General features: G+C 41.8%; 1 protein-coding gene across 3 annotated transcripts in view; it reads left to right on the top strand.

Moving 5' to 3' along the window:
• TTF2 (transcription termination factor 2) overlaps nucleotides 1-22186 on the top strand; it is a 42570-nt gene extending 20384 nt beyond the window's left edge. For 2 of the 3 annotated variants that reach the window (XM_081224320.1, XM_081224319.1), the window contains exons 10-23: nucleotides 465-584; nucleotides 2433-2583; nucleotides 3481-3586; nucleotides 6535-6716; nucleotides 7407-7560; nucleotides 7888-7979; nucleotides 8797-8879; nucleotides 9290-9423; nucleotides 12309-12473; nucleotides 14828-14886; nucleotides 15734-15884; nucleotides 16576-16658; nucleotides 18466-18540; nucleotides 21387-22186. In XM_081224320.1, the coding sequence (XP_081080446.1) occupies nucleotides 465-584; nucleotides 2433-2583; nucleotides 3481-3586; nucleotides 6535-6716; nucleotides 7407-7560; nucleotides 7888-7979; nucleotides 8797-8879; nucleotides 9290-9423; nucleotides 12309-12473; nucleotides 14828-14886; nucleotides 15734-15884; nucleotides 16576-16658; nucleotides 18466-18540; nucleotides 21387-21531 (1700 nt within the window). In that variant the 3' untranslated portion in view covers nucleotides 21532-22186. The remainder of the gene's footprint in view (nucleotides 1-464; nucleotides 585-2432; nucleotides 2584-3480; nucleotides 3587-6534; nucleotides 6717-7406; nucleotides 7561-7887; nucleotides 7980-8796; nucleotides 8880-9289; nucleotides 9424-12308; nucleotides 12474-14827; nucleotides 14887-15733; nucleotides 15885-16575; nucleotides 16659-18465; nucleotides 18541-21386) is intronic. The other variant, XM_081224321.1, reaches the window with a different exon arrangement.
• Nucleotides 22187-25767: the final 3581 nt, after the last annotated feature.

Here is a 25767-nt window from a genome sequence, read left to right as displayed (position 1 = left end):
TTTGATGAATAAATTAAGGGAATGGAGGACTGTCTTGAGTTAGCTCTAACTCCAAAAGTGTGGTAGTAAAGTGGGTGGTAGGCTATATCTACTGGACCTTTTTGCTTTTGCAGGGAAATAAGAAGACTAGGCAACATCATCAAACCGAGGGAGGTATCAATGAATGTATTGGATAAGTAACAGTATAACATGGAGACTTGAATAAGATCTAAATAATAAGTTTCAAATTTTACAAAAGTCCTAGTAAATGTCTTTGACCTAGATCTCAAAATAAATATCAAGAGTTAGTGTTCATTTTAATAAGAAAGACAAAGGCTTCAATAGAGGAGGCAAAGCATGGTGACTGGAATGGCACTGACAGCAGAGGACCAGGGCTGGTGTCTGCCCAGGGCTGCTTCTCTTGAAGCTGAGCTGATTCTTTGCCCTAAATAGTTACCTCTCCTATTTGTGTTTTTATTTTCCAGCGGATGATATGGGGTTAGGAAAAACCCTGACAATGATTGCACTCATCCTGACCCAGAAGAATCAAGAGAAAAACAAAGAAAAGGACAAAACCACGGCTTTGGCTTGGCTTTCCAAAAATGGTATTCAAAAACCTGCTGTTTCCTAAATCATGTGAGGCAGCAGAGAGTGGAAATTTTTCAGCCCTGAAAGGATGCCTTTGGTCATATTTAATTTATTGAAAAACTAGCATTAGACTACTTTCCTATAGTATCATTTCTGACACTGAATACGCTAACTAGAAGTGATCATTTTTTCCTTTTAATATAAGGTTAGCTTGACCTGTGATTAGGAACAATTTTATGGAGAAAGCTAAGGCTCCAGAAAACTTAGTTTAAACCTAATGATTATTTTTGTTAATGTTGAGGATATAACTATAGGATAGATCCAAATTAGTCAATATATTATTTTTTGAAAGAAGATCTGTGACAAATTCAGATTTTAGCCACCATAGCAGACACTGTTTTCCATGTTTCTGAACTTCCAGAAGTTTCCAGATTCTAGACAATTTCTCTTACTTCAACCTCTGTTTTTAAAATGTAATAACTGAATAAGTACCTTAAAGGTCCTATATATTATGTAGAGCCAACACCACATGTAAATTGCCATGTACCCATGTACATTTCTCAGTTGGTTAGATAGTTAAGGAATCTGTGGCCATCTGCTCTCAGGGCCTCTAGTGACCACTGTTGCAGCTGGACCCTGTGTCCCTGTGTGTAGTAGCAGCATGTGCGCACCTGCATACACACAAAGGATGGGGGGCAGTGGTACAAATACTCAGGCACTAACTGGTTCCGAAGTAATGTTCGCTTGTCCTAGGGAATTTTGTACTTACACTTTAATGTGAATGTAATTAAGTTATGCTTTTCAGAGAAAAGTAATAATACTCCCTTGTAATGAATCAACTTAGGATGAGTTAGGAAATGATCCAGCTTCTACATTCTGGCCACTGTGAAAGCACATTGGGGTTTTTTGGGTTTTTAAAGTGAAGTCATGTACTACCCACTTTCCTCGCCCGCTTTAGCCTCTCTCTCTTCCACTTTTATAGGGGAAAATAAATAATGGTTTTGAGTTAAAAGATTATTTCTTCCGTTTTCTATTCTACTTCATGCATACTTCATTTTATTGCACTTTATTGCGCTTCACAGATACTGTTTTTTACAAATTGAGTGTTTGTGTCAACCCTGTGTTGAGCAAGTCTTTTGGCGCCATTGTTCCAACAGCATTTGCTCAATTCGTGTCTCCATGTCACATTTTGGTAATTCTTGCAATACTTCAAACCATCCACCAGTAAAAAGATTACGACTTGATGGAGGCTCAGATGATGTTAGCATTTTAAGCAATGAAGTATTTTTATTTTTTTATTTTTTTATTTTTTTTTTAATTTTATTTTTTTCGGTATGCGGGCTTCTCGCTGTTGTGGCCTCTCCCGTTGTGGAGCACAGGCTCCAGACGCGCAGGCTCAGCGGCCATGGCTCACAGGCCCAGCCGCTCCACGGCATGTGGGATCTTCCCAGACCGGGGCACGAACCCGTGTCCCCTGCATTGGCAGGCGGACTCTCAACCACTGCGCCACCAGGGAAGCCCCCTGAAGTATTTTAAAATTAAGCTATTCACCTTTTTAAAAAAATGTAATGCTATTTGCACACTTAACAGACTATAGTGTAGTGTAAACATACCTTTTATATGCACTGGGAAACCAGAAAGTTTGTGTGACTCACTTTATTGCGATACTCCCTTTATTGCTGTGGTCTGGATGCAAACCTGCAGTATCTCCAAGGTATAAGCTATGTGTAGAAATAGAAGCAGCAGTTGTTAAAAATATTGATTGAAGGAATAAATGTCAGTCAAGGGAAAGAGGTAATGACTTTAAGAAGTTAAAACTATTTAATGAGTATAACGAGGTGTTGATTTTCTTTTCCCCTCTCAAGACTCCTCTGAGTTCACTTCCCATGGAACACTAATCATCTGTCCTGCTTCCCTGATCCATCATTGGAAAAGTGAGGTGGAGAAACATGTGAGCAACAACAAACTAAGAGTCTATCTCTATCATGGGCCAAACCGGGATCAGCGTGCAAAAGTGTAAGTGCAGAAATATTGCAGTCAGTATGAGGTGCTCAGCATCTTGGCTTAGGGGGCCTTTTTTTGTGTGTGTGTGGTACGCGGGCCTCTCTCTGTTATGGCCGGACGCACTGCTCCGGACGCGCAGGCTCAGTGGCCATGGCTCATGGGCCCAGCTGCTCCGCGGCATGTGGGATCTTCCCAGACCGGGGCACGAACCCGCGTCCCCTGCATCAGCAGGCGGACTCTCAACCACTGCGCCACCAGGGAAGCCCCCACATACATTTTTATCAAAAGTATTTATTGAAGTTCTCTCAGGTACACAATATTAAGCTTCCTTGGAAAAAGAATTGTGCTTTTCATTAAGAATCTTTACATGTAAAGAGTATAGGTGAGGTAAACTGAAAGTGTACGACATGTATCTTTATGCCCAAATGTCAAAGCTAGATGAGTGGGTTTTCACAAATCCATTACAGAATGAGGAAGAGAAAACACCATTTTGTAAGATGAACAGTACTTCGAGGGTTTCTTACTTCCTTGGGACTTTAGTGTCATCTGTGTCAAATTAACTAAATATTAACTTCCAACCCTACCTGGCTTTCTGTTCTTGCCAGACCACTTCAAGCTTAATATGACCCCGCCAGAGATGATCTTTTCTGACTTGGCTAGGAAGAGGGAGGCTGTTCTTAGTTATAGTGAATAATCTGTAAAAATGACCAGTGGTAAGCAATAAGGAAGTCAGGTGTATAAAATTTACCTCTCCAGAGTCATGTGTGTGTGAATTAAGGACATAAATTAATGAGTTCTGCTGTCTGTCCTTCCAGCCGTAGGCATTTTTGTTAAGGAATCAACTCTGTCTCACGTTGTCAGAGTCGTGGCGGGATGGTTTAACTTTTGCTCTATGTTATATCTATGCAGCCTCTCCACATATGACATCGTGGTCACTACCTACAGCCTTCTGGCCAAGGAGATTCCCACAAAGAAGCAAGAGGGAGAGATGCCAGGTGCACACCTCAGTGTGGAGGTGAGGCGTGGGTGCTGCCAGGGAAGTAGGGTTGGAACCGCGGATCGTTTAATAGGAGTCTTTTCACAGCATTAGAGATGGCAAAGGTACCCTCCCGTAAGGTCATGAGCATTCAAACTGTTTCACCTGTGGAAACAGAGCGTTCTTTCCTCTGTCCTTCTCTTTTACTCTAGACAACCTCCTCAGCAATAAAGGTGGAGAGGGTACAGTAATTTGCTGTGTTTTAGAAACAATAACTACATTGCAGTTGTGGTGGTGGTCATATCACATGAATAAAGGAAAGCTTCACTTGTTACAGTGTTTATTTGAGAGTTCTGGGGGTACATTCTCAGGATGTGTTTTATATTTCGTGTTAGGACTAGTATTTTCATATGAAGCCGTTAATTCCCTGCCTTCCTCCACTTTCCAGGAAAAGGGGTTGCAAATAATAAGGCTACAGTAGGCCAGAGGCTAAATGATAACCAAGGGAAAAAACCTGAATGTTTGTTTGTTGCTGTGTCCAGGGTAGTCTCAGTTACATAGAGTGGAGGCTTTATTGCATAGATATTGTGGGCTTTTTCCCTCTGAAAATAGTGTTGTTGCAAGAACTACCCTTTTGCATATGCTTTTATTCTTAGTACAATAGGATATTCACAGCTTTCTGTATTCGGGGAGATCTCTAGAACGCTTCTCTATCTCATGACCAACTCTGCCTTCTCTTGGATGATTAACTTTTCAGATTCCTCTGTAATTCCTCTTAGCTTTGAGGCTAAAACCCTTATCCCTTTAAATGATATATTAGGCCTTTTACGGTCTTGCCCTGCCTGTGTGGCCTTCTTCCCCCACACCCCAGCCCTCCCAGTGGCACCCCATGCTCAGCTATACCAAGGAGTGTACTTCTGTCCATGATCTGTCGTGCTCTTGTGCCTTTGTTCTCCCTCTGAATGGAATGCTTTGCCTCCCCCTCTGGTTAAGTGCATCCCCTAGCACCTTGTGCTTGCTTATGTCACCGCGCACTCCTTTAATTCCCCAAATATTGAGTATCTACTGATGCCAAAATCTTGGCTCTCTGTGCACCGATGTCGAATAGAAGTACGGAGACAGAGTTTGGAGGAGAAAAGAAAGGGTAGTCTTATTCTTTGCCAGGCAAAGTGGGAGCACAGCAGGCCAGCACCTCAAAAACACGCCCCCCCCCCAATCCCTAGGGAATCAGGAGAAGTCTTATAGGTGGGGCTCGCAGTCTGGGGTAGGTGATAGGGATCAAAGTAGTGAAGGTCTTGCATTTTTCTTCTTCCTGCATTATTTCAAAACAGTCACAGCTGGCATTAAGCAACCTGGTAATTGGGTCCGTTCTTCATCTCTGGGTTATCTGCCTGCAACCTTCTTTCTGAAATGCAGAACACTACAAGGGGTGATTTGCTACAAGGGAGTGTAGGGAGTGTGAACACCAGGTGCGAGATGTAATTCACACAGAGATGGAGAGTGTTAGGTGAAGGATGTAATTCACACAGAGTCAGAGAGTGTTAGGGGTTAGCTTTGTGAAGGACACATCTAGTTACAGACACTACAGATTAGTAACAGTTAAAATAAAACTAGGATTGATTAACTCTTTCAGGCCAGTTTATGCTCCTTCTCCACCCTGTTCATTGTTCCCTTTATTTTCCTTGTTATCAGGAGAGGGAAAACCTCATTTCTATTTTTGTTGTGACATTACCCCATGCCAGATGCTATTTCAGGTATTAGGGATACTGCAGTGAACAAGACCAACTAGATTTCTACTGTCCTGTATTGAATTATCCAGTGGGATTTACTATATATACATTGTGTGCAATGATCTTTATGCTTGTTTTATTTTTTCCTCCCCTGCTAGATTGTGAGCTCCTTGAGGGTAGGAAATGTTCTTTGCGTCTGGCTTCGTATTTTATATATAAAAGTAGACTTTTATGTATGTACCACATCTTCTTTATCCATTCCTCTGTTGATGGACACTTAGGTTGTTTCCATGTCCTGGCTATTGTAAACAGTGCTGCAATGAACATTGTAGTGCATGTATCTTTTTGAATTATGGTTTTCTCTGGGTATATGCCCAGGAGTAGGATTGCTGGATCATATGGCAACTCTATTTTTAGTTTTTTAAGGGGCCTCCATACTGTTCTCCATAGTGGCTGTATCAATTTACATTCCCACCAACAGTGTAGGAGGGTTCCCTTTTCTCCACACCCTCTGCAGCATTTGTTGTTTGTAGACTTTTTGATGATGGCCATTCTGACTGGTGTGAGGTGATACCTCATTGTAGTTTTGATTTGCATTTCTCTGATAATTAGTGATGTTGAGCATCTTTTCATGTGCCTCTTGGCCATCTGTATGTCTTCTTTGGAGAAATGTCTATTTAGATCTTCCAGCCATTGTTTGATTGGGTTGTTTGTTTTCTTGATATTGAGCTGCATGAGCTGTTTGTATATTTTGGAGATTAATCCCTTGTCAGTTGCTTTGTAAATATTTTCTCCCATTCTGTGGGTTGTCTTTTCATTTTGTTTATGGTTTCCTTTGCTGTGCAAAAGCTTTTTTAAGTGTCATTAGGTCCCATTTGTTTATTTTTGTTTTTATTTTCATGACTCTAGGAGGTGGATCAAAAAAAAGCTTGCTGAGATGTATGTCAGAGAGTGTTCTGCCTATGTTTTCCTCTAAGAGTTTTATAGTGTCCAGTCTTACATTTATGACTTTAATCCATTTTGAGTTTATTTTTGTGTATGGTGTTAGAGAGTGTTCTAATTTCATTATTTTATATGTAGCTGTCCAACCACTCTTGGTTTCTTAAGCTTAATTCTTATTTCAGTGTACCTGATCTAAGTCCTCAAACTTGAAGGTAAGAGCGGGTCTTCGATACCTGCTTGTTATTTTCCCTTATCTTCTTGATGACATGCACGTTTTCCCATACTCTTATTGGATTTCACCTGTGTTTCTTCCAGCGTATCTCATCACCTTTGCTTCGAGTAGTCTGGGCTCGAATCATATTGGATGAAGCTCACAATGTTAAGAATCCCCGAGTGCAGACTTCCTTGGCTGTGTGTAAACTCCAAGCCCAAGCCCGCTGGGCTGTCACTGGAACCCCCATTCAGAACAACTTGTTGGACGTGTATTCACTGCTGAAGTGAGTAAAACTCTTTGGATTATGTAGATGTGAGCCCTGTCGGTAATGTTTCATAATTATTTCATATCTCATATCTCCAGTGTGTACCAGACTATCTTGTGTAGCAGATGGCAAGCCTGTCAACCTTTAAAGGGAAGAAGAATTAATATTTATGAGATATAATCTGTTGATTGACTGTCTGATATAGGACTTTGATGACATCCAGCCCCTATATATGGAAAAATAAGGGACCAATTAAATTAAAGGAAACAACAGTCAACTTTCTTCAGTCCCAGGAATGTTTTGGGCTACTTCTGCTTTAAAACATATGGCCTGGGGACAGGACTATAATTTATCTGAAGCAAACAGAAATGAAGGCTGATTTTAAAATACTTGTTTTAATTCAAGTCAGCTCATCAAGAGGATACAGAATTTCTTTACTAGCCTTTGAAGTTTTAGGAATGAATGCTAGCTATTCGTTACATGTCCTGTTGTGACAATATAGATGTTGTTAATGGGAAAATACACATTTTTATAATGTGGTTATTGACTTGGATCCTTTTGCTCTGTCTAGCAGAGTTTTGCTATGAAATTGACATTTACAAATGATTGGATGACATGTAAAATCTGATTTGCTTTTCACCTTTGAACCTTTCCTCCATCCTCCCATGCTTCTTTCCTATTCTTTATCCTCCTTCTCCAATGAAAAAGATTTCTCCGTTGTTCTCCATTTGATGAACTGAATCTGTGGAGGAGTCAGGTTGACAATGGTTCAAAGAAAGGAGAAGAACGGTTAAATATTTTAACCAAGAGCCTTTTGCTGAGGAGAACAAAAGACCAGCTGGACCCCACCGGCAAGCCCTTGGTAATCCTGTTGACACATGTCCCTGGGGGAGGCCAGGAAGGAGGGCGACCATGTCCTTGACTCAGCTTGAACCGCCATCTGCTTTGCTTCAGGAGCCTCTGAGTCTCCCATTTTCCTAGGAGGAGGCCCTCAGGTTGATGTCCTGCCCCTCGTGTCACAGCAGTCCCGTGTGCAGTGTGTTAGAGCAGTCCTGTTTTCAGGGAAGGGGGGGAGCTGCTGTCCAGAGCCTGACTAGATTTCTGGTGCCAACTCTGGGGAGTGTACTCCCTAATGTTCAGTTAATTTGTATAACTTCATCCCAGCTGCTTTTTTCTTTTACTCTTCCAGGTGGTGCTCCCCGAGCGTAAATTTCAGTTGCACCATTTAAAGCTTTCTGAAGATGAGGAGAATGTTTATAGTGTCCTTTTTGCAAGATCAAGGTGTGTGCGGTGAAGAAGCACCTTCTCACATCTACTTTATTCTTGTTCTTGCTTGGGAGTGAGTCGAGGGTCAAGATTCCTCTAACTGTAATTACGGTATTATTGACAAGTTGGATATCTGTGTTCCTTTTTTAAAAAACCTCCCTTTCTCTCTCCTCACCTCTCCTCAGCTCACCTTTGTCTCACATACACATTGAACCTGTTCTCCATTGGCTTCCTTGCATAGAAGGTCTAGGGTGTGCACACTGTACACCAGGTCTTTCTGTTCCTCATGGGGCTGTATTAGGAAAGTATATCTCTTTGACCTTTGACCTGTTACCCAGCCTCTCATTGGAACTTTTAAAAAACTGCTCAGTAACCCTTCTTGTCATCTGTCCTTTGCACTTGGCTCTAAAGCTCTTATCCATCCCTGAATTCCAGATTTCTACTCTCCTATTTGGTACCTCTCACTTCCAATGTAAATTAGTTTTTTCTCTTTGTATACCTTATATTTATTAATATTATAATAGTATATTAACTTATACTAATTAATAATATGTTACTGTATTACATGTTAATATTGATATTAAATATAATACTAATATTTGATATTAATCCTTGTTAATATTTATTAATCATTTTTAAGTGGTTTGGCTTTTAAAGTAATTATTTTTTATTACCTTTGCCCAATACTTGCTGTGAGCCAACTTTCATTTAATAAGTTCGCTTTTATAATTTTTCAAGGTCCTACCGCAAACACAGTTAAACACTGACCATTGTAAACCTGTTTGGTCTTAGCGACCATTTTATGTGCATTTTCATTTTCGATCTGAGGCAGGTCAGCTCTGCAATCCTATCTAAAAAGACATGAAAGTGGGGGCAGCCAATCTGGAAGAAGCCCTGATAATCCATTCAGTAGAGGTAAGCAGTGGGACAGTCGTAAATACAGAAAATGCATGAAAATGTGGATGCAGATTTGGTAAACTTACAGAAGTCGGGGGGGGGGTGGGTCATGAATTCTTGATTGCAGAGACTTGACCTTAGCTTGGAACCTCAAACAAGGTAAAATCTACTGACGTGCAAGCACCAGACCTGGTGATCTAAACTTCTTTTTAGTTATTTTCAAAATCTGTTTGATTAAAATACAAGTAGGTCTATAAAGAAAACCAGTATTTCGTACTTCTCTAATTTGGTAGAGAAGTGAGCTAAAGCTATATGATTGAACCTCAGATCAAAGAAGTTTAAAATCTCCTCATTTAGTTCACGGTTCTTCCCCATATTTCTGTTTTAAACCCTGTACTGTTTCCTGTGTCTGTTTTCCCTCTTGGAAGTGGCCCAGGAGTTCGGGTCCAGCGGGCCTCAGCTCTCCGTGGCAGCAGACTCGCAGACATCTAGCACCGCCCACATACTGTCACAGTTGCTGAGACTCCGCCAGTGTTGTTGTCATCTTTCTCTACTGAAGTCGGTAAGCAAAGCCACCTGTGTGGGACCCCAGGGGGGCTGTGGAGAAGTCCACCTCAGTCTCCTGAAACTGGGATCCAGTCTGTCGGATCAAGGAAAATGGGGTTTGAGTGTGTTTTGTTTTCTGGTGGGATAGGAAAGAGAAGACTCTTTATTTTACTTTATTTTATATTAATCTTTATTGATCTTGAGATAATTCCCATGATGTTGAGAACAGTTTTTATTATTTGTTTTGTTTATTATTTTTCTTTAATTAATTAACTGGCTGCACTGGGTCTTATTTGTGGCATGTGGGATCTTCGTTGCAGGGTGTGGGATCCTCTTAGTTGTGGCATGAGGGGATCTTTAGTTGCGGCATGCGGGATCTAGTTCCCTGACTGGGGATCAAACCCGGGCCGCCTGCATTGGGAGCATGGGGTTTTAACCATTGGACCACCAGGGAAGTCCCTGGTTTGCTTAAATAAGCTTTATTTTAGAATAGAAAATGGCATCTTGTTAAAAAGGAAGCCATATATGAATACTTTGGTATTTTAGGATGTCATAAAGCTTATTTAGCTACTAGTGTTAAGTCTAGGTATGAAAACTCAAGTATTTAAAGTTGTCTTGATATTGGATAGAGGCACACCTGTAATTAAGAGGAACATGGTATAGGCAGAACACTCTGACATAAATTGCAGCAAGATTTTTTGGATCTTTCTCCTAGAGAAATGGAAATAAAAGCAAAAATAAACAAATGGGACCTAATTAAACTTAAAAGCTTTTGCACAGCAAAGGAACCCATAAACAAAATGAAGAGACAACCCACAGACAGAAGAAAATATTTGCAAACAATGCTACCAACAAGGGATTAATTTCCAAAATACACAAACAGCTCATACAGCTTAATATCAAAAAAACAAACAAACAAATCAAAAAATGGGCAGAAGACCTAAATAGATATTTCACCAAAGACATATAGATGGCCAAGAGGCACATGAAAAGATGCTCAATGTCACTAATTATTAGAGAAATGCAAATCACAACCATAATGAGGTCCTCACCTGACACCAGTCAGAATGGCCATCATTAAAAAGTTGACAAACAATAAATGCTGGAGAGGGTGTGGAGAAAAAGGAACCCTCCTACACTGTTGGTGGGAGTCTAAATGGGTGCAGCCACTCTGGAGAACAGTATGGAGGATCCTTAAAAAACTAAAAATAGAGTTACCATATAATCCAGCAATCCCACTCCTGGGCACATATCTGGAGAAAACTAATTCAAAAAGATATATGCACGCCAGTGTTCATATTCATTACAGCATTATCTACAATAGCCAAGACATGGAAGCAACCTAAATGTCTATCAACAGATGAGTGGATAAAGAAGATGTGGTGCTTGTGTGTGTATATATATATATATATATGCATACATATAATGGAATGTTACTCAGCCATAAAAAGAGAATGAAATAATGCCATTTGCAGCAACATCGATGGGACTAGAGATTATCATATTAAGTTAAGTAATCAAAGACAAATATATGATATCACTTATTTGTGGAATCTAAAAAAATGATACAAATGAACTTATTTACAAAACAGAAATAGACCCACAGACATAGAAAACAAACTTATGGTTACCAAACGGGATAGCGGAGGGTGGTGAGGAAGGGATAAATTAGGAGTTTGGGATTAACAGATACACACTACTATATATTGAATAGGTAAACAACAAGGACCTACTGTATAGCACAGGGAACTAAGCTCAATATCTTGCAATAACCTGGGAATTCCCTGGCAGTCCAGTGGTTAGGACTTGGTGCTTTCACTTCCAGGGCCTGGGTTTGATCTCTGGTCGGGAAACCAAGATCCTGCAAGTCACGTGGTGCAGGCAAAATTAAAAAAATCTTGTAATAACCTTTAATGGAAAAGAATCTGAAAGAGAATATATGGGTGTGTGTGAGTGTATGTATGTATAAGGGAATCACTTTGCTGTACACCAGAAACTAACACAATATTGTAAATATACTTCAATTTTTTAAAAAAAGGGGAATATGTTATTCTTTTTTTTTTTTCTCTTGGAAGTTAAAATTTATTTTCTCCTTGGTTATCAAGGATTCTTACTTTCTTTCTACTCTTCTGAACTTTTCCAGATTTTCTAAAATGAGCATATGTTATTTTTATGAACAGAAAAAGAACTACTCCTGGTATTTGAAAATTTTTTCTTTTATTAAAAAAATTTTTATTGAAGTATGTTATTCTTCTGAGGTGCTGTAGTAATGTATCTTTTTTTTGGTAGTAAATTGCATCTTGATTATCAATAGCTTAATTAACTGTACTGTTCTAGCTGGGGAAAATAGAATGATCTTGCAATCTGGCAATTTTCTAAGAAGTTCCATCATTTGATCGATTGATTTATTAAACGGATTCCTATTTTTTTTTTAATTATTTTTGATTGCATTGGGTCTTCGTTGCTGCGCATGGGCTTTCTCTAGTTATGGCGAGCAGGGGCTACTCTTCGTTGCAGTGCATGTGCTTCTCATTGCAGTGGCTTCTCTTGTTGTGGAGCATGGGCTCTAGGCTCACGCGGGCTTCAGTAGTTGTGGCGCATGGGCTTAGTTGCTCCGCAGCATGTGGGATCTTCCCGGACCAGGGATTGAACCCGTGTCCCCTGCATTGGCAGGCGGATTCTTAACCACTGTGCCACCAGGGAAGTCCCTTGATTTATTTTTGATCTGGTGAAAAAAGCTTGCAAGATTACATTTTAATCTGGGTTTACCCGAGGAGATACTGATGGTAAATTATGAGACATTTTGCCGTGTGCTGTGTTAAACAGTTAGCACTTTGGCAGGTCACATGCCTTGCTGCCTCAACTGCCCATCTGCTCTGTCCCCTGTCTGATTCTGCTCAGGCCCTGGATCCGAAAGAGCTGAAGAGTGAAGGCCTGGTCCTTTCCCTGGAAGAGCAGCTCAGAGACTTGACCTTGTCCGAATTCCATAACTCAGAGCCGTCTGTTTCCCTTAATGGCAAATGCTTCAAGGTGGAGCTTTTTGACGACAGGAGAGAGAGCACCAAGGTAGTATGATCACCTCTATTCTAGTAGAAAGACTTTGAGTCCTCATACATTTCCCTGAGTGAGAGCACCACATTTGTCCAAGCGAGTCCAGCCATTTGACAGCAGAGCTGGAGCTGTTAGATGTTGGCTGGTCACATTCTCCCTCCAATCTTAAATTCTAGTTTGATTTGACGAATAAAACTGAAGTCTTACTACATAGTGGGCTTTCAGAGAGTGGCTTGGGCCGACCTGGCATCAGGGCAGATTTCTGGCATGGATTCCTGGGGAAGGGGCCTGTCAGGTGTATGCCGGCCACAGGGCCCAGTCAGGTGAGCAGTTTGTTTTGGGAAAACAACGAAGGCCTGAGCCTCGAGACTGTGTAATACGTCTGAGCGCCAGTTGCTTTGCTTTGTTGAGAGGCTTCCATCTGCCGGGTTTGTTGCCTACCAGCCTCTCCTCATTAGTCACTCTGTTCTGTTTTCATTGAACGTTTTAAGAACTGAAGGGTTCTATCAGAGGAGGGCCGGGGTGTGTGTCCTGCCTCTCCACTGGCTCGCTTGGAACCTGCCCATTGTCTCGCCTGCCCTGAGGGCTGGGTTCCCTCTCTACTGCTTTCTGAGGCTGCCTCAACCTCTCTTCAAAGGCTTTAAAAGATGTAACTGGAAAGGAGGTCACTGCCAGTGGAATGGTTTTACCAAAGAATTACTTTTAATTAGATTTTTAAAATATTTACCTAGGTCTTCACCATCAGTAACTGAGAGAAACATAAGAAGGGCACCACATATGGCCGGACTTCAGGCCCTGGCACCCTCAGTTAGCTATTGGGTTAAAATTCATGTTCCTAATAATTTGTGTTCCTAACAACTTGTCTGATACTCAGGTCATCGTTCACAGGGTTCTTAATGTGAACCCCATTAATCGTAGTTCAAACCGCTTGAGGTGGTTTCATGTGAGGAAGGGAGTTTTGTTTGGTAGCACAAACCTAAACTCATACAGAACGTTATTAGAATTTGGCCCCAGCTCACAGCCCATGAATCCTGCTTTCCCACTGCATTTTTTTCAAAATACCTATCGCCAGGTTTTTCATGAGGCAGTTCGAGAACTTTCCACAACCTTGAGTTGCCAAGACACCAGGCACTTCGTGTACCTGCTTTTTTCCTTCCTACTAATTCAAAATGGTACAGTCCTGTGACTGTCTTCCTGCCCAGGCATCAGCGTGTTTGTTCAGGTGGGAGCGCAGCCTTACGCAGGGGCCTCAACAGGTTGCCACTAGCACCATGACGGCGTAGAATGGAAGAGCTAAGGGCACCTCAGTTCCTCTGGCTCAGTCCCTTTTAACTGATGAGGAAGCTGAGCTCTTAACTGGGAGTTCCAAAGAGATCCAGCCCTGTGATGGCAGAATAAGAATTCTCTTCATCTCCTGATTCTTGGTCTAATTTTCGTCCTCTTCCACCATTCTGGGGATGAACTTTAGAGCCTTTGGAACGGTCATTCACATTAGCAGTCAGGAAAAATGAGGCCAGCTGCTCTCCAGAGTCCCGCCCCTGTGTTCTTATCGCCTGGTCCCTCATAGACTTGAATATGCCCTGAGCAGTTCTGGTAAATACCCAGAGAGCTTGTCGTGAAGCTTGAGCAAGTATTCCTCAGTCTGGACAGGTTCTCTTCTTCAACACCATTTGCAGCAGGCCTCAAACTGGGTCAAGCTCTTTCACTTTCTCCTTCTGCAAATGTTAGGATAGTATCTTCTCTGGTCCAGCAATATGCTGAGTGCTAGGGGTGCAGAAATGAACCAGACATACGCTGGCTCTGCCTCTTCGGAGCATCTCCGGCCATGAAAGCAAGAGATGACTAATAAGCAATTAATATATAGTATGAAAAAGACCATGATTATAGAAAGAAAAGGTGGTATAGTAGCATGTAGGCAGTGGGCTCCTGGGATTGGAGAGAATGTTCAAGAAGCTGACACGTAAGGCTGTCCTAGGCAGAGGGAACAGAATGGACAAAGATGAGACAAAGCATGGCTTAGTGGAGGGAGAATGTTGGTATCACCCAAGCATCATTTGAAGAGCACGTAGTGAGGGCTGAGGCTGGAGATGTGAGCGGAAGGCAAGGTAGCAAGGACCTGGGAGGCCACTGTACAGAGCTTGGGCTTTATTCTCAGTGGGAAGCCACTGCAGGGGCTTCAGCCAGAGGAGGAAAATAAGAAACTGACATTTTGGAAATATGTTTGCACTCTGGCTGCAGAGAGGAAAGGGAACTAGAGAGGAGTAAGACCAGAAGCCGAGAGGCTGTGGAGGAGACCGATTCTTTAATTCAGAAAATGGAGAAAAGCAAATCTGCTTAAACCTCCATATGTTAATCGCACCTTTTCCCAGATTTCATCTCTGTTGGCAGAATTGGAGGCAATCCGAAGAAATTCAGGGTCCCAAAAGAGGTAAATGTGTTATTTCATTATCCAAGCATTGCTTGTAATTACGCTAGAAAATTTAATATTGTGGATAGTTATAAATCTTCGCTTTTTATATCAAGGACCTTGAGTCATGCTTAGCAGAAAGCACTCAGGTTACAGCACAGATTCCCTTTGATTTCTAATTAAAATACTTGTGGCACTGGTTGAAAAGGCAGTCCCTAGAGGAGCCGAGTAAACTGAGCATCTGAAGAAGTGTTTAAGAGCAGAGAAGAAGCATCTCAAGAAAAGCAAGAGAGTAATAAATAGGTGGGCGAGGGAGGGAGAAGAGTGGGGTCAGACCTGGAGCCCCCATGGTGCTGGGGATGTTCCTAAGCTGGGGACGTAGATGTGGGAGGTTCATTCGTTGTTTGACTTTACTGTGTGCTATTCAATGCATTTGTAGATCGGAAATATTTTGATCTAAACACATAAAACTCTAATTAAAGCACAGCACTGGGGGAACAGAGAAGCCCTAGCAGCTTATGGTTCTGACTGGCAGAGGGAGGGGCCTCTATCCCTTTGCAGGAGCACAGACCTCCTCTGGATAAACACTAGGCCCCAGATAATCAGAGGCTGCAGCCAGTACTTTAGCTTAGCCGCCACTTTATTCTGACTTCATTTTGCACAAAATAAGTTGTAGACTGGATCTAGAAATAGCTGGAAATATTGTAATCTTATAATGTCACTGAAGTGTGTACGCTTAGGTAGCAGAAGGCCTTTCCTCGTCCACATTTGATAACTGGATTGTACGAATAACAGGCGTTAAAGCCATGGGGATGAGTTTGTTTCATCTATTCGGGGCATGGGTTTTCTGTTTTATCCTTCCTTCCAGTGTCATCGTCTCTCAGTGGACCAGCATGCTGAAGGTTGTAACCTTGCACCTTAAGAGGCACGGACTGACTTATTCCACCATCGATGGCTCTGTTAACCCCAAACAGAGAATGGACTTGGTGGAGGCATTTAACAAATCGAGGGGCCCTCAGGTACAAGCTGATCACAGCAGAACTCTGTAATCACGAGCAAATTGTTCCCAATTATACAGAGGAAATTTTAACATAGCTCGATTCAAAAATATTCATAGCTTTGATCCCTCCAGGTGTTTTTGATTCCTTCAACATTTATTGGGGGTACATATCAAAGTGTGCAAATACTCTAAGAGAATAAGCTATGAGGGCTAAAAAGAGAGTAAGAACATAACTGGTTAGGTTCAAGAGACTCTTTGTGGAGGAGGCAAGCCTGGAAGGATGGGTGGGATCTTGATATGAGGAAAGATGGAGGGAAGTGGGAGAACAAAGGCATGTAATTATGGATAATGTGAATTTGGAAAGCACTGGTTGAGTGATGGCAGGAGAATCATGGCAGTGGTTGGGGGACTGATGGAACAGACAGCATCCGGCTGATGGAAAGTTTATTGAGCTAACCAGCCCCGGTGCTCTAAATGGTAGTATTCATATATTTCGGCAGGTGCACAATTAATGTTTTGAGAATGACTCACCAAAGAAAGGTTAAATGAGAATTTTCTCAAAGGTGAGGCATGGGAGATAGGATCTCAGAGTTTCGAGACAGTGCCTTTATGACAGCAGAAGGAAATTGGATAAGAGCATGTTGCTAAGAAGGAGAGTTGATTTATGAGACCAAGTCTGTGTAAAGTGAATGGTGTGCTTCCTTTTGAAGGTTATGCTAATCTCTCTCTTGGCTGGAGGTGTTGGTCTAAACTTGACTGGAGGAAACCATCTTTTTCTTCTGGACATGCACTGGTAACGATTCTCGATTTTTCTTGAGTTGTCACAGCATAGCAGGGAGACCAGAGGGGCAGTAAGGCCTGACTTCTTATATTGAGTGCGTTCCTTTCATATTATGGAGCTGCCTCTGTGCATACATGTGTATAAGATACAGATCAAAATGGTGTAGGGCCAGGGACTTTCCTGGTGGCCCAGTGGTTAAGAATCTGCCTGCCAATGCAGGGGACACGGGTTCGATCCCTGATCCGGGAAGATCCCACATGTCGCAGAGCAACTAAGCCTGTGCACCACAACTACTGAGCCTGCACTCTAGAGCCTGTGAGCCACAACTACTTGAGCCCATCTGCCACAGCTACTGAAGCCTGCGTGCCTAGAGCCCGTGCTCCGCAACCAGAGAAGCCCGCGCACCGCAACAAAGAGTAGTACCCTCTCGCCGCAACTAGAGAGAAAGCCCGCGCACAGCAACGAAGACCCAACACAGCCAAGAATAAATAAAGTAATAAATAAATTTTAAAAAAGAGGAAAAAAAATTGGTGTAGGGTTAGTTGCCGGCCCTGAATTCCTGAGCAAGCAAGTCTTCAAATGACTATTTAAAATAGTCTGTTCACTGTTTATTATTAATCTAACATCTGTTTCCATGGAAACTGGGAGCTGGGTGGGGGGTGCTTTTCCTTATGGCCAAGAGCTGCTTCACTCAATGAAGAGTTTTATCTCTTCAAAACACTGTATTTCAGACATACTTGTTGACGTCCAAGGAAATCTCAGCCTTGGTGAAGAGGGCGAACTGTTACTCCAAAGGGAAAAGGCAAAGGAATTCTCTAATTATGTTAGACTTAGACACACACTTAACACATAGCCTTGGACTCACTGCACATAGTGTCAACACCGGGAGTATGGCAGCATCCTTCCTATATACTAAGTGAATGACTCATGTATTGCTAGGAGAAAGCGTCATAATTTGTCCCAGTTTTGAGTTTTCAGTGATGCCAGTCAGGGATTGCTGCACCAGGCGCTGCTGCCAGAGATTGTCACTTGTTAATTCTCCAGGCGGCCCAGATGGGCACAAACAGGCCAACCTGTTATTATCTTCCTGGAGAATGTGGTTAGGTCTTACTTGGGACTCCCCTATACTCGTGAGTATAGGAAAGCTGAATGGGGATCATGCTGATTTCTGAATTGGAGCAATGTTATCCAAGATTTTAAAGAGGTAAGATGGGAAACTAGTTAGAAATTGATAATGAGAATCTAGAAAGAATGAAAGAAATTAAGTCTCCTTAGTTGAATCATAGAATATTAAAGTTGAAAAAGGCATTAGAGATCATTTGCCAGCCCTCCTGTTTCCAAGTAGCCATCTGAAGTCTAGAGGGTTGTGGTTAGATGACTTGCCCAAAGTCACTCAACTAGTTAGTGACAGGATTTGAGCATTGGTTTAACCTCTGTTACTTAAGAGTTTCCAACTGATGATGGTGCTAAGCATTCCTATTAGCAATCTGATCCCAGTTTCTTATGAGAGGGCAAGAAGACATCTGGGGCTTTCTGAGTCCCACATAGACTAGAACAGAGATCTACAAATTTTTTCTATAAGTATTTTAGGCCAGATAGTAAACATTTTAGGCTTTGCCAGCTACATAGGTCTCTGTTGCATATTCTTTGTTGTAGGTTGTTTTGTTTTGTTTTGTTTTACAAACCTTTAAAAATGTAACAACCATTTTAAACACAAGAGCCATACAGAAACAGACTGTGGGCTGCATTTGGCCCATGGGATTTGCCCACCCCTGGTCTAGGATGTCAGTACCTTTGAGCTTTACTTGTCTTCTAACAGGAATCCGTCACTTGAAGATCAAGCTTGTGACCGAATTTACCGAGTAGGGCAGCAGAAAGATGTTGTCATACACAGGTAAGTAAGTAAAGGTCTCCAGGACAAAGGTCTGCTTTCGTGAAAATTTTTCTTGGGTAATGTTTTAATAGAATGTGTAAAGTATTTGATGATCACTGTACTAATGGTGCTTGTGGGGCACATCCTTTTTGGTACTCACAGTCAGGAAGGGAACACAAGCAATTTGTGGATAACCGTGGAGTTGGTCCTGCAGAAAAAGAAAAGCTTATGAACAATGCTGAGCCTTAACTCAGTCAAGGCCGCCCATGGAAGGACCCTCCTCCCTCCTCCCTCTCTTCCTCTCTTCCTCTCTCTCTTTTTCTTTTAACTTTTATTTTGACATAATTCCAGACGTATAGAGAAGAATGTAAGAATTCTTACAAGAATACCCCAAAGTTCTTGATTGCAAGAATAATACCAAAAAATTCCTGTACACTGTGACACTTTTGTGTGTGTGTGTGTGTGTGTGTGTAAGATTTTTTCTGGACTATTTGACAGTAAGTTGCAGACATGATGCTCCTTTACCTCTAAATAGTGAACTATGCATTTCCTAAAAATGACATTCTCTTACATAACTATAATAAAGTTATCAAAACCAGGATGTTAACAATGATACAATACTCATATCTGATCTATGGACCTTATTCAGTTTTGCCACTTGTCCCAGTGATGTCCTTACCAGCCAAAGAAAATTCTAGGTCCTGTGTAGCATTTGATTGTCATGACTCTTTTGTCCCCTTTAACTGGAACAACACCTCAATCTTTCTTTGTGTTTTATGACAGTGACATTTTTGAAGTGCACAGGCCAGTTATTTTGTAGAATGCCCCTGTCCTTGAGACCCTCTTCTCTTTAAAAACAACAGAACCTGCCTTAATGGTACAATACAATCTAGTTATGGACCTCTTTTTCTCCTACCTTTTCATGACTAAGTTTTCTGAATAATTAGAAATCCTTGTCTATCTTTACTTACTTACTTCCCATTCATTCCTCAACCTATACAAACTGGCTTTCACCCCCACCGCTCCATTGAAGCTACTCTTGCTAAGGGACACCAGTGAATTCCAAAATTCACCAAGTACAGTGATTATGTCAGTTGTTTTGTCTTTAGTTCTCTTCTCAGCTCACTTTGTATGCATCTCTCTTAATAATCCTGTCCACTCCAGTAAGTCCAAAATCTATACCCTCTGTTCCAAGGTTTCCTAAACTTCAGGCCCAGATATCCAAATCCCCACGAAATATCTGAATCTGAGTGTCCGCATCCACACCCATTATTCATTCACTCATTTATTTGTCTCATTCAACTCAAAAAATGAATACCTGTTGAGGAGTCCCCATGTAGCAACTACTGTACATGCTCCAGGGACTTACAGTGTCACAAGCTGAGATTGTTTCTCCCTGCTACCTCATATCTACTGATTCTTCTGAATTCCTTGTCTTTGTGAATAGTATCACTGTTTTTCTAATCATGGAGCCAAAACTAGACTCCCCCTGCTTGCTCACGTTTCACAAACCAAATCCATTCATTTTATTTTCTAGGTGTTTCTTGTAACCATCCCTTTCTTCCCATCCCACTGCCATTTCCTCCTTTCAAAACTAAGTTTCTTAGCATCACAGGCAGAGTCACTCGTGATCCAGCCCCCGCCAGCCTCTTGTGCTTCTGCTGTTGTAGTACAACATAGTTTTTGACTTTTGCCCTGGCCAGACTCTACGACCCTTGCAGTAGACCGTGTTCCAAAACTCAGCCATGGTTTTACACATGTTCCCATTCCCTGGGATGCCCTCCCCACTGTTCTATCTGGCAAACCCTTGCTCATCCTACAAGTCACACTAAGAGTCAAGTTGTCAATGGAGCCTTCCCTGAAGACCGCAGACAGATTTCTTTTCACTCCTCTTGTACGCTGGACATACTTCCATTATAGCGCTTTCCAGGTCATATTATTATTGTTGCTGTTTATTTTCATGTCTTTGTTCTGTGTTCTCTTTGACTGCAAGACCATGTTCAAATCTCCGTTCCTACATGTAGCATAGTGCATGGCATATACTGAATCTTCATCAGCACTTGTTGAATGAGTGAATAAAGGACAACAGTGGTATTTCCTCGGTTTGTAAAACCTGTTTTCAGTGTGAATTAGCCAAGAGATAAGACACTCTGTACTTAAACCAGCACACATATTCCTAGCAGAAACTTGCTAAGCTTTAGGCCTTCTGACCTTATCAGGATGGAGCTTTTTGTGTAAAAGCTGGATCTCTACACTTTTTTTTGGATCAGGATATCTTTTGCTTATTTTGGCGCTTCTCAATTAGCTTCAGAAAGAAATAAAAGGTCAATTTGAGGTCAGATCACTTTATTTTTAAATTTTTATTTTATTTATTTATTTTGGCTGTGTTGGGTCTTCGTTGCTGCACGCAGGCTTTCTCTAGTTGCGGCAAGCGGGGGCTACTCTTTGTTGCAGGGCGCGGCCTTCTCATTGCGGTGGCTTCTCTTGTTGTGGAGCATGGGCTCTAGGCACGCGGGTAGTTGTGGCTCATGGGCTCTAGAGCGCAGGCTCAGTAGTTGTGGCTCATGGGCTTAGTTGCTTGGCGACATGTGGGATCTTCCTGGACCAGGGGTCGGACCCGTGTCCCCTGCACTGGCAGGCAGATTCTTAACCACTGTGCCACCAGGGAAGTCCAAAGTCAGATCACTTTAAATGGATATATATTTAGTCTAAGTTGTTTAGATCGCCTAAACATAGAGTTCTTAATCAAACCTAAGAAAAAATAAAGGAAGAAATCTCATTTAAAAACTAAAGCATAAATAAACGTTTGAATATGTCATTAGATATGCTGCTTTGGGTTTTTGATTATTTGCTTATCTATTTTTCAGGTTTGTTTGTGAGGGAACAGTGGAAGAGAAGATCTTGCAGCTCCAAGAAAAAAAGAAAAATTTGGCCAAACAGATTCTATCAGGAACTGGAGAAGTTGTCACCAAGCTCACCTTGGCTGATCTCAAAGTCCTTTTTGGCATCTAAGTTCCTGTTTATGGAGCTCAGAATAGTGCCATTGTTGGTTTGTATTAGGATCTGGGGAGAATGACCTAACCCTGGTCCTTTGAGCTCTCGCTGGCATTCAGTTTCACCTTCAAGCCCTCCTCAAAGTGAGGATCAGTTACCATGTTAACCACTTGCTTAACCAGTCATGTTAATCAATCAACGTATTTAATGTGTGACATAGAAACCAATAAATTACTTCAGATAAGAGAAAATGCTTTAGAGTTAGAGAATTTGGAAAACAGCCCTGGGAGAGTTGTACCTAAGCTTCAGTAAAAGCTCAAAAAGCCCTCTGTTGCTTTTCTCTTCTCAGCTGGTGGGGACCCAATGTTACTGCCTTTTCTAACACAGGCTCCATCCCATCTCTTCATCTCCTGCCAACAAGGCTGCTCATATAACCATCTCTTTATGGGCTGAGCAGAAGCAGGTCTCTGCGTAATATGTAGATGGTTAGTATTTGTATCATCGTATTATTTAGAATTTGGTATCATATCATTTAGTGTTATTATTTTATATTGCTATCATATGTAGTATTTGTGCCATAAAATTTAATTTTTGTATCATTTTTCTAGTATTTGTATTTTTATAAATTCACAGTATTTGTAGCACTTAGTATCATTGTTTCATTTAGTATTATTGTGTCATTTAGTATTTGTATTATCATTGGCATAATCCAATAAACCTGTGTTTGACAGTGTAGCAGAGATAATGCTTTGTGTTCACTAACCCCCATTTCCTTTTCTTCATGGCCACCAGAGACTACATTACCTAGTCTTCACTGCAGTTACATGGGTCCGTATTACTGAGTTCTAAGTCAGTGGAATATGGAGAGAAGTGATGTAAGTCATTTCTTATCTGCCTTTCTAAAACCTTGCAAATGATTTTTTGTGCTGTTTCTTCTCTTGTTGGCCCACTGAATACAAAGGAACTGATGGATAACTACAGGGCCCTAGAGACTTGTGAAGCCACTAGGTCAGAGATTCTTAACCTACTGCTGGCCACGGACCCTTTGGCAGACTGGTAAGCCTCAGTTCCTGAACGACATCGGAACAAAGCCTCCTGTATCTGCCTCCCTTCTCACCCTAGCTCACCTAGGTTGGACTATGACATGATCAAGAAATAATTTTTTTTTTAAACCATGAGACTTAGGTGTGTGTTTGTATAGCAGTTTGTATCCTGACTAATACAAGCTCTTGAGAATTTCTTACTTTGGGAAAGTATTCAGATTCCCTTCTTCCCATTGGCAGTCATTTCCAAAACACTTACTCAGCTAATTTCTGCTATAAAGAATTGTATTTCTTCCTAGATAGAACTGTTGCCCTCCTTTGAGTTAGGATTAGGTGACAAAGCCCTGTGTTAAGCCAGTCACAGTATGGGCTGAGGCACTGGGGCCTGTTTAAGCAAAGGTGCCCTCTGAGGACATGGTCTAAAGGCCCACAGAGGCAAAGACAGGTGGCCTGGAAGGAAGAGTTCTGACTTAACTCTACTTCCAGGTTCACCTTAGCTGGGGTGTAGCCTTGAAAAAATCATTAACTTCTCTACACTTTGGTTTCCGCATTTGTGGTGGGCGTTGTTTTTAGAACTTCGGCAGCTATAGTGAAGTCCCTGATAAAATCAGGAAATGGAGGATGTAAGATTACCCTTCGGGAGTTAACGCTGTAGGATCAACACACCAGGGCAAAGGGAGTGTCACCTGAGAAGCAGTGGCTCCCAGGCCAGCAAGAACATACAAACCCTGCCTCTGCTGTTTGCTGACTGTCTGGTGTTCAGCTGGTTGCAGATTCCCCAGGCACCTCAGTTCTTTCATCTGTAAGATGTGAGGATTAGCATACAGCTCACTGTGCTCCACTGGGAATTTAGTAACACACATACACACCATACCCCATTCGACCAGATTGACAGATGGGTCATGTCAGTCAGAAGGCATGTTAGGTGAACACTGTCAGTGTCCTCTCCAGGTACTGTTTAGGAGAGAGGCAGTGTCAACTTTGAGGTTCAAGTGTTCTTGCTTTTAGTCTGAAGATGGATGCAGGGATTATAACCTACAATCTTCAGATATTCAGAGCCCATTGACCAATGTAATCTACTCTAACATTCCTTCATAGTTTCTCTAGTGTTCCTCATTCTGATTCTAAGCTAGCAAAGCCACTCAGTCTTGTCTTGGGTAGGTGTTCCTATAACAGGGAGATGCTATCGATGTGAGGCGGATACAGCAAAAATTGGAACCACTGTCATACCAGACATGGATCCTTCAGTCCTAGCCCTGGGGTGGAAATGTCTCATGAATTAATATAAGTAGCATTCTGGTGTCTGTCTCAGGCTCACGTTCATTTTAGTTACTGTGAGTCCATTCCTTAAGGTCAGGGCATGACAAGGTGGGTCTCTGCACCCTCTAGCAGTTGGCAGCATCCCACAGTGTAGTGATCTAATTGAGGTGCTGCCCTATGAGTTCTGCCAGTGTCAACCAGCCTGCCTTTATGTGACACCATAACTGTCAGATTTTCTTTTTACATCTCTCTGGCTACCTCAGCAGACTTAGGCAAGAACAGTAAATGCTTTGTTAACCATGAAGTGCCATCCAAATGCTAGTGTTATTGCTGTGGGGCCAGGTCTTGGAATATGAGAATAAAATCGAAGCATGGGTGCAGCTGAAAGAGCCAGATGATGAGCATCTGTCACCAAAGTGCAACATTGCTGAGCACCCAGTTTACAAGGTATTTCTTATGTGACAGAGTTGCCTTCATGGAACGTTTATAGTTTGACTTCTCTTTGGCAGTGTTAATCAAAAAAGGGCATCGTGCGTGCCATGGCTAGATGGAACCTGGGCCCTTTAAAGCCTTACCAAGGACTCCTGTTGCCATCCAATTATTATGAACACAATAGGTAGAATGATGTCTTTGTGGGACATGACCCCTTCCTCTAGCAGTCATGTATGTGATCTGGAATGGCTACGTATGAATACTGGGCTCTTTCCTCTCTCTGATTGTCTTGAGCAATGAAGTAGCTTCTGCAGGGCTGAAAGGTGAAGCCAGATTATCCTGCACAGATAGTCATGGAAATGCCAGTGCTCGGTGTGGCCCCTCTGGTGTTCTGAAATCTTGATATCTACCATAATGCCTTGAGAGAATTTGGGTTTACAGAGTGGGATATGGTACTGCTATTTGCTATGTAGCGTCTGGCCCTAGAGAAAGCCAGAAAGAATTAAAAGGCATTCCTTCAAGCACAAAGAGAATTACAATAAGAATTTAGAATTTGTAGGCATATGACCTCAATTAAAATGTTTTCATAGGTAAAAATGAAATTAGCATCAGTTATAGTACAAAGTACCACCGGAGTGAGTAGCCAGGGGACGGGGATGGAAATGAAAGAACGGCCTAACCCCTAGCGGGGAACAGGGAAGATGATGTCTTCGCTAGCTTAAGTCCTTTTTACCAGAATGCTTAGCTAAATCTGAGTGTAGGAAGAGATTACATATGAAAGGAAGGATGGGAAGAATACTTTTACTGCTTAATTATTCATTAATATACATTAATAATTAATATACATTAATATACATTAATTTAAAAACATATTAAACATGCCAGGGCACTCCTGGGCACTGAAAACGTAAGGATAAGCAAAACCCAAAACAGTCCCTGTCCTCCTGAGGCTTCCAGCCTAGAAGGGGAGACAGGCATTAATCAGATCATCACGTGTGGCTGCGAAGTGGCCATTGTGATGAGTGCTACAGTGGCGGGGGAGTCCGCGTGGCTGGGAGGGCTTAGAACAGGGATTTGACCTAGTTAAGGGGGACTTCTCTGAGGAAGTGTTGAAGGAGTTGAAATCAATACGTAGAAACTAATAAGGCAAAGAGTGAAATGCCTCTTCCTATATTCTGCTTTTAATTAGCATTCACTTCACCCAACCACCTCTTAATTGAGTAAAACCTAACACACAGGTACACATCCTCTGGAGTAAAGCTGAGTGACTGCTGAATTTTAGAGATTAGAGAATGGGTGGGCTGGCAGGTATGTGTGTATGTTTGTTATCCAAGACGGCCCAGGTGTTTATCCAGTTACAACATCCCAGGGGACGGAGGCTGTAATCTGCGGCCCGTTTTCTCCTACCTGTAACATGTGGTACATATATACAATGGAATATTACTCAGCCATAAAAAGAAACGAAATTGAGCTATTTGTAATGAGTTGGATGGACCTAGAGCCTGTCATACAGAGTGAA

The sequence above is a fragment of the Mesoplodon bidens genome, assembly GCF_964165515.1.
Source record: "Mesoplodon bidens genome assembly, chromosome: 2".
Taxonomy (NCBI): Eukaryota; Metazoa; Chordata; class Mammalia; order Artiodactyla; family Ziphiidae; genus Mesoplodon; species Mesoplodon bidens.
Note: the sequence above shows the minus strand (reverse complement) of the source record. Positions and strands in the feature narration are given on the sequence as shown.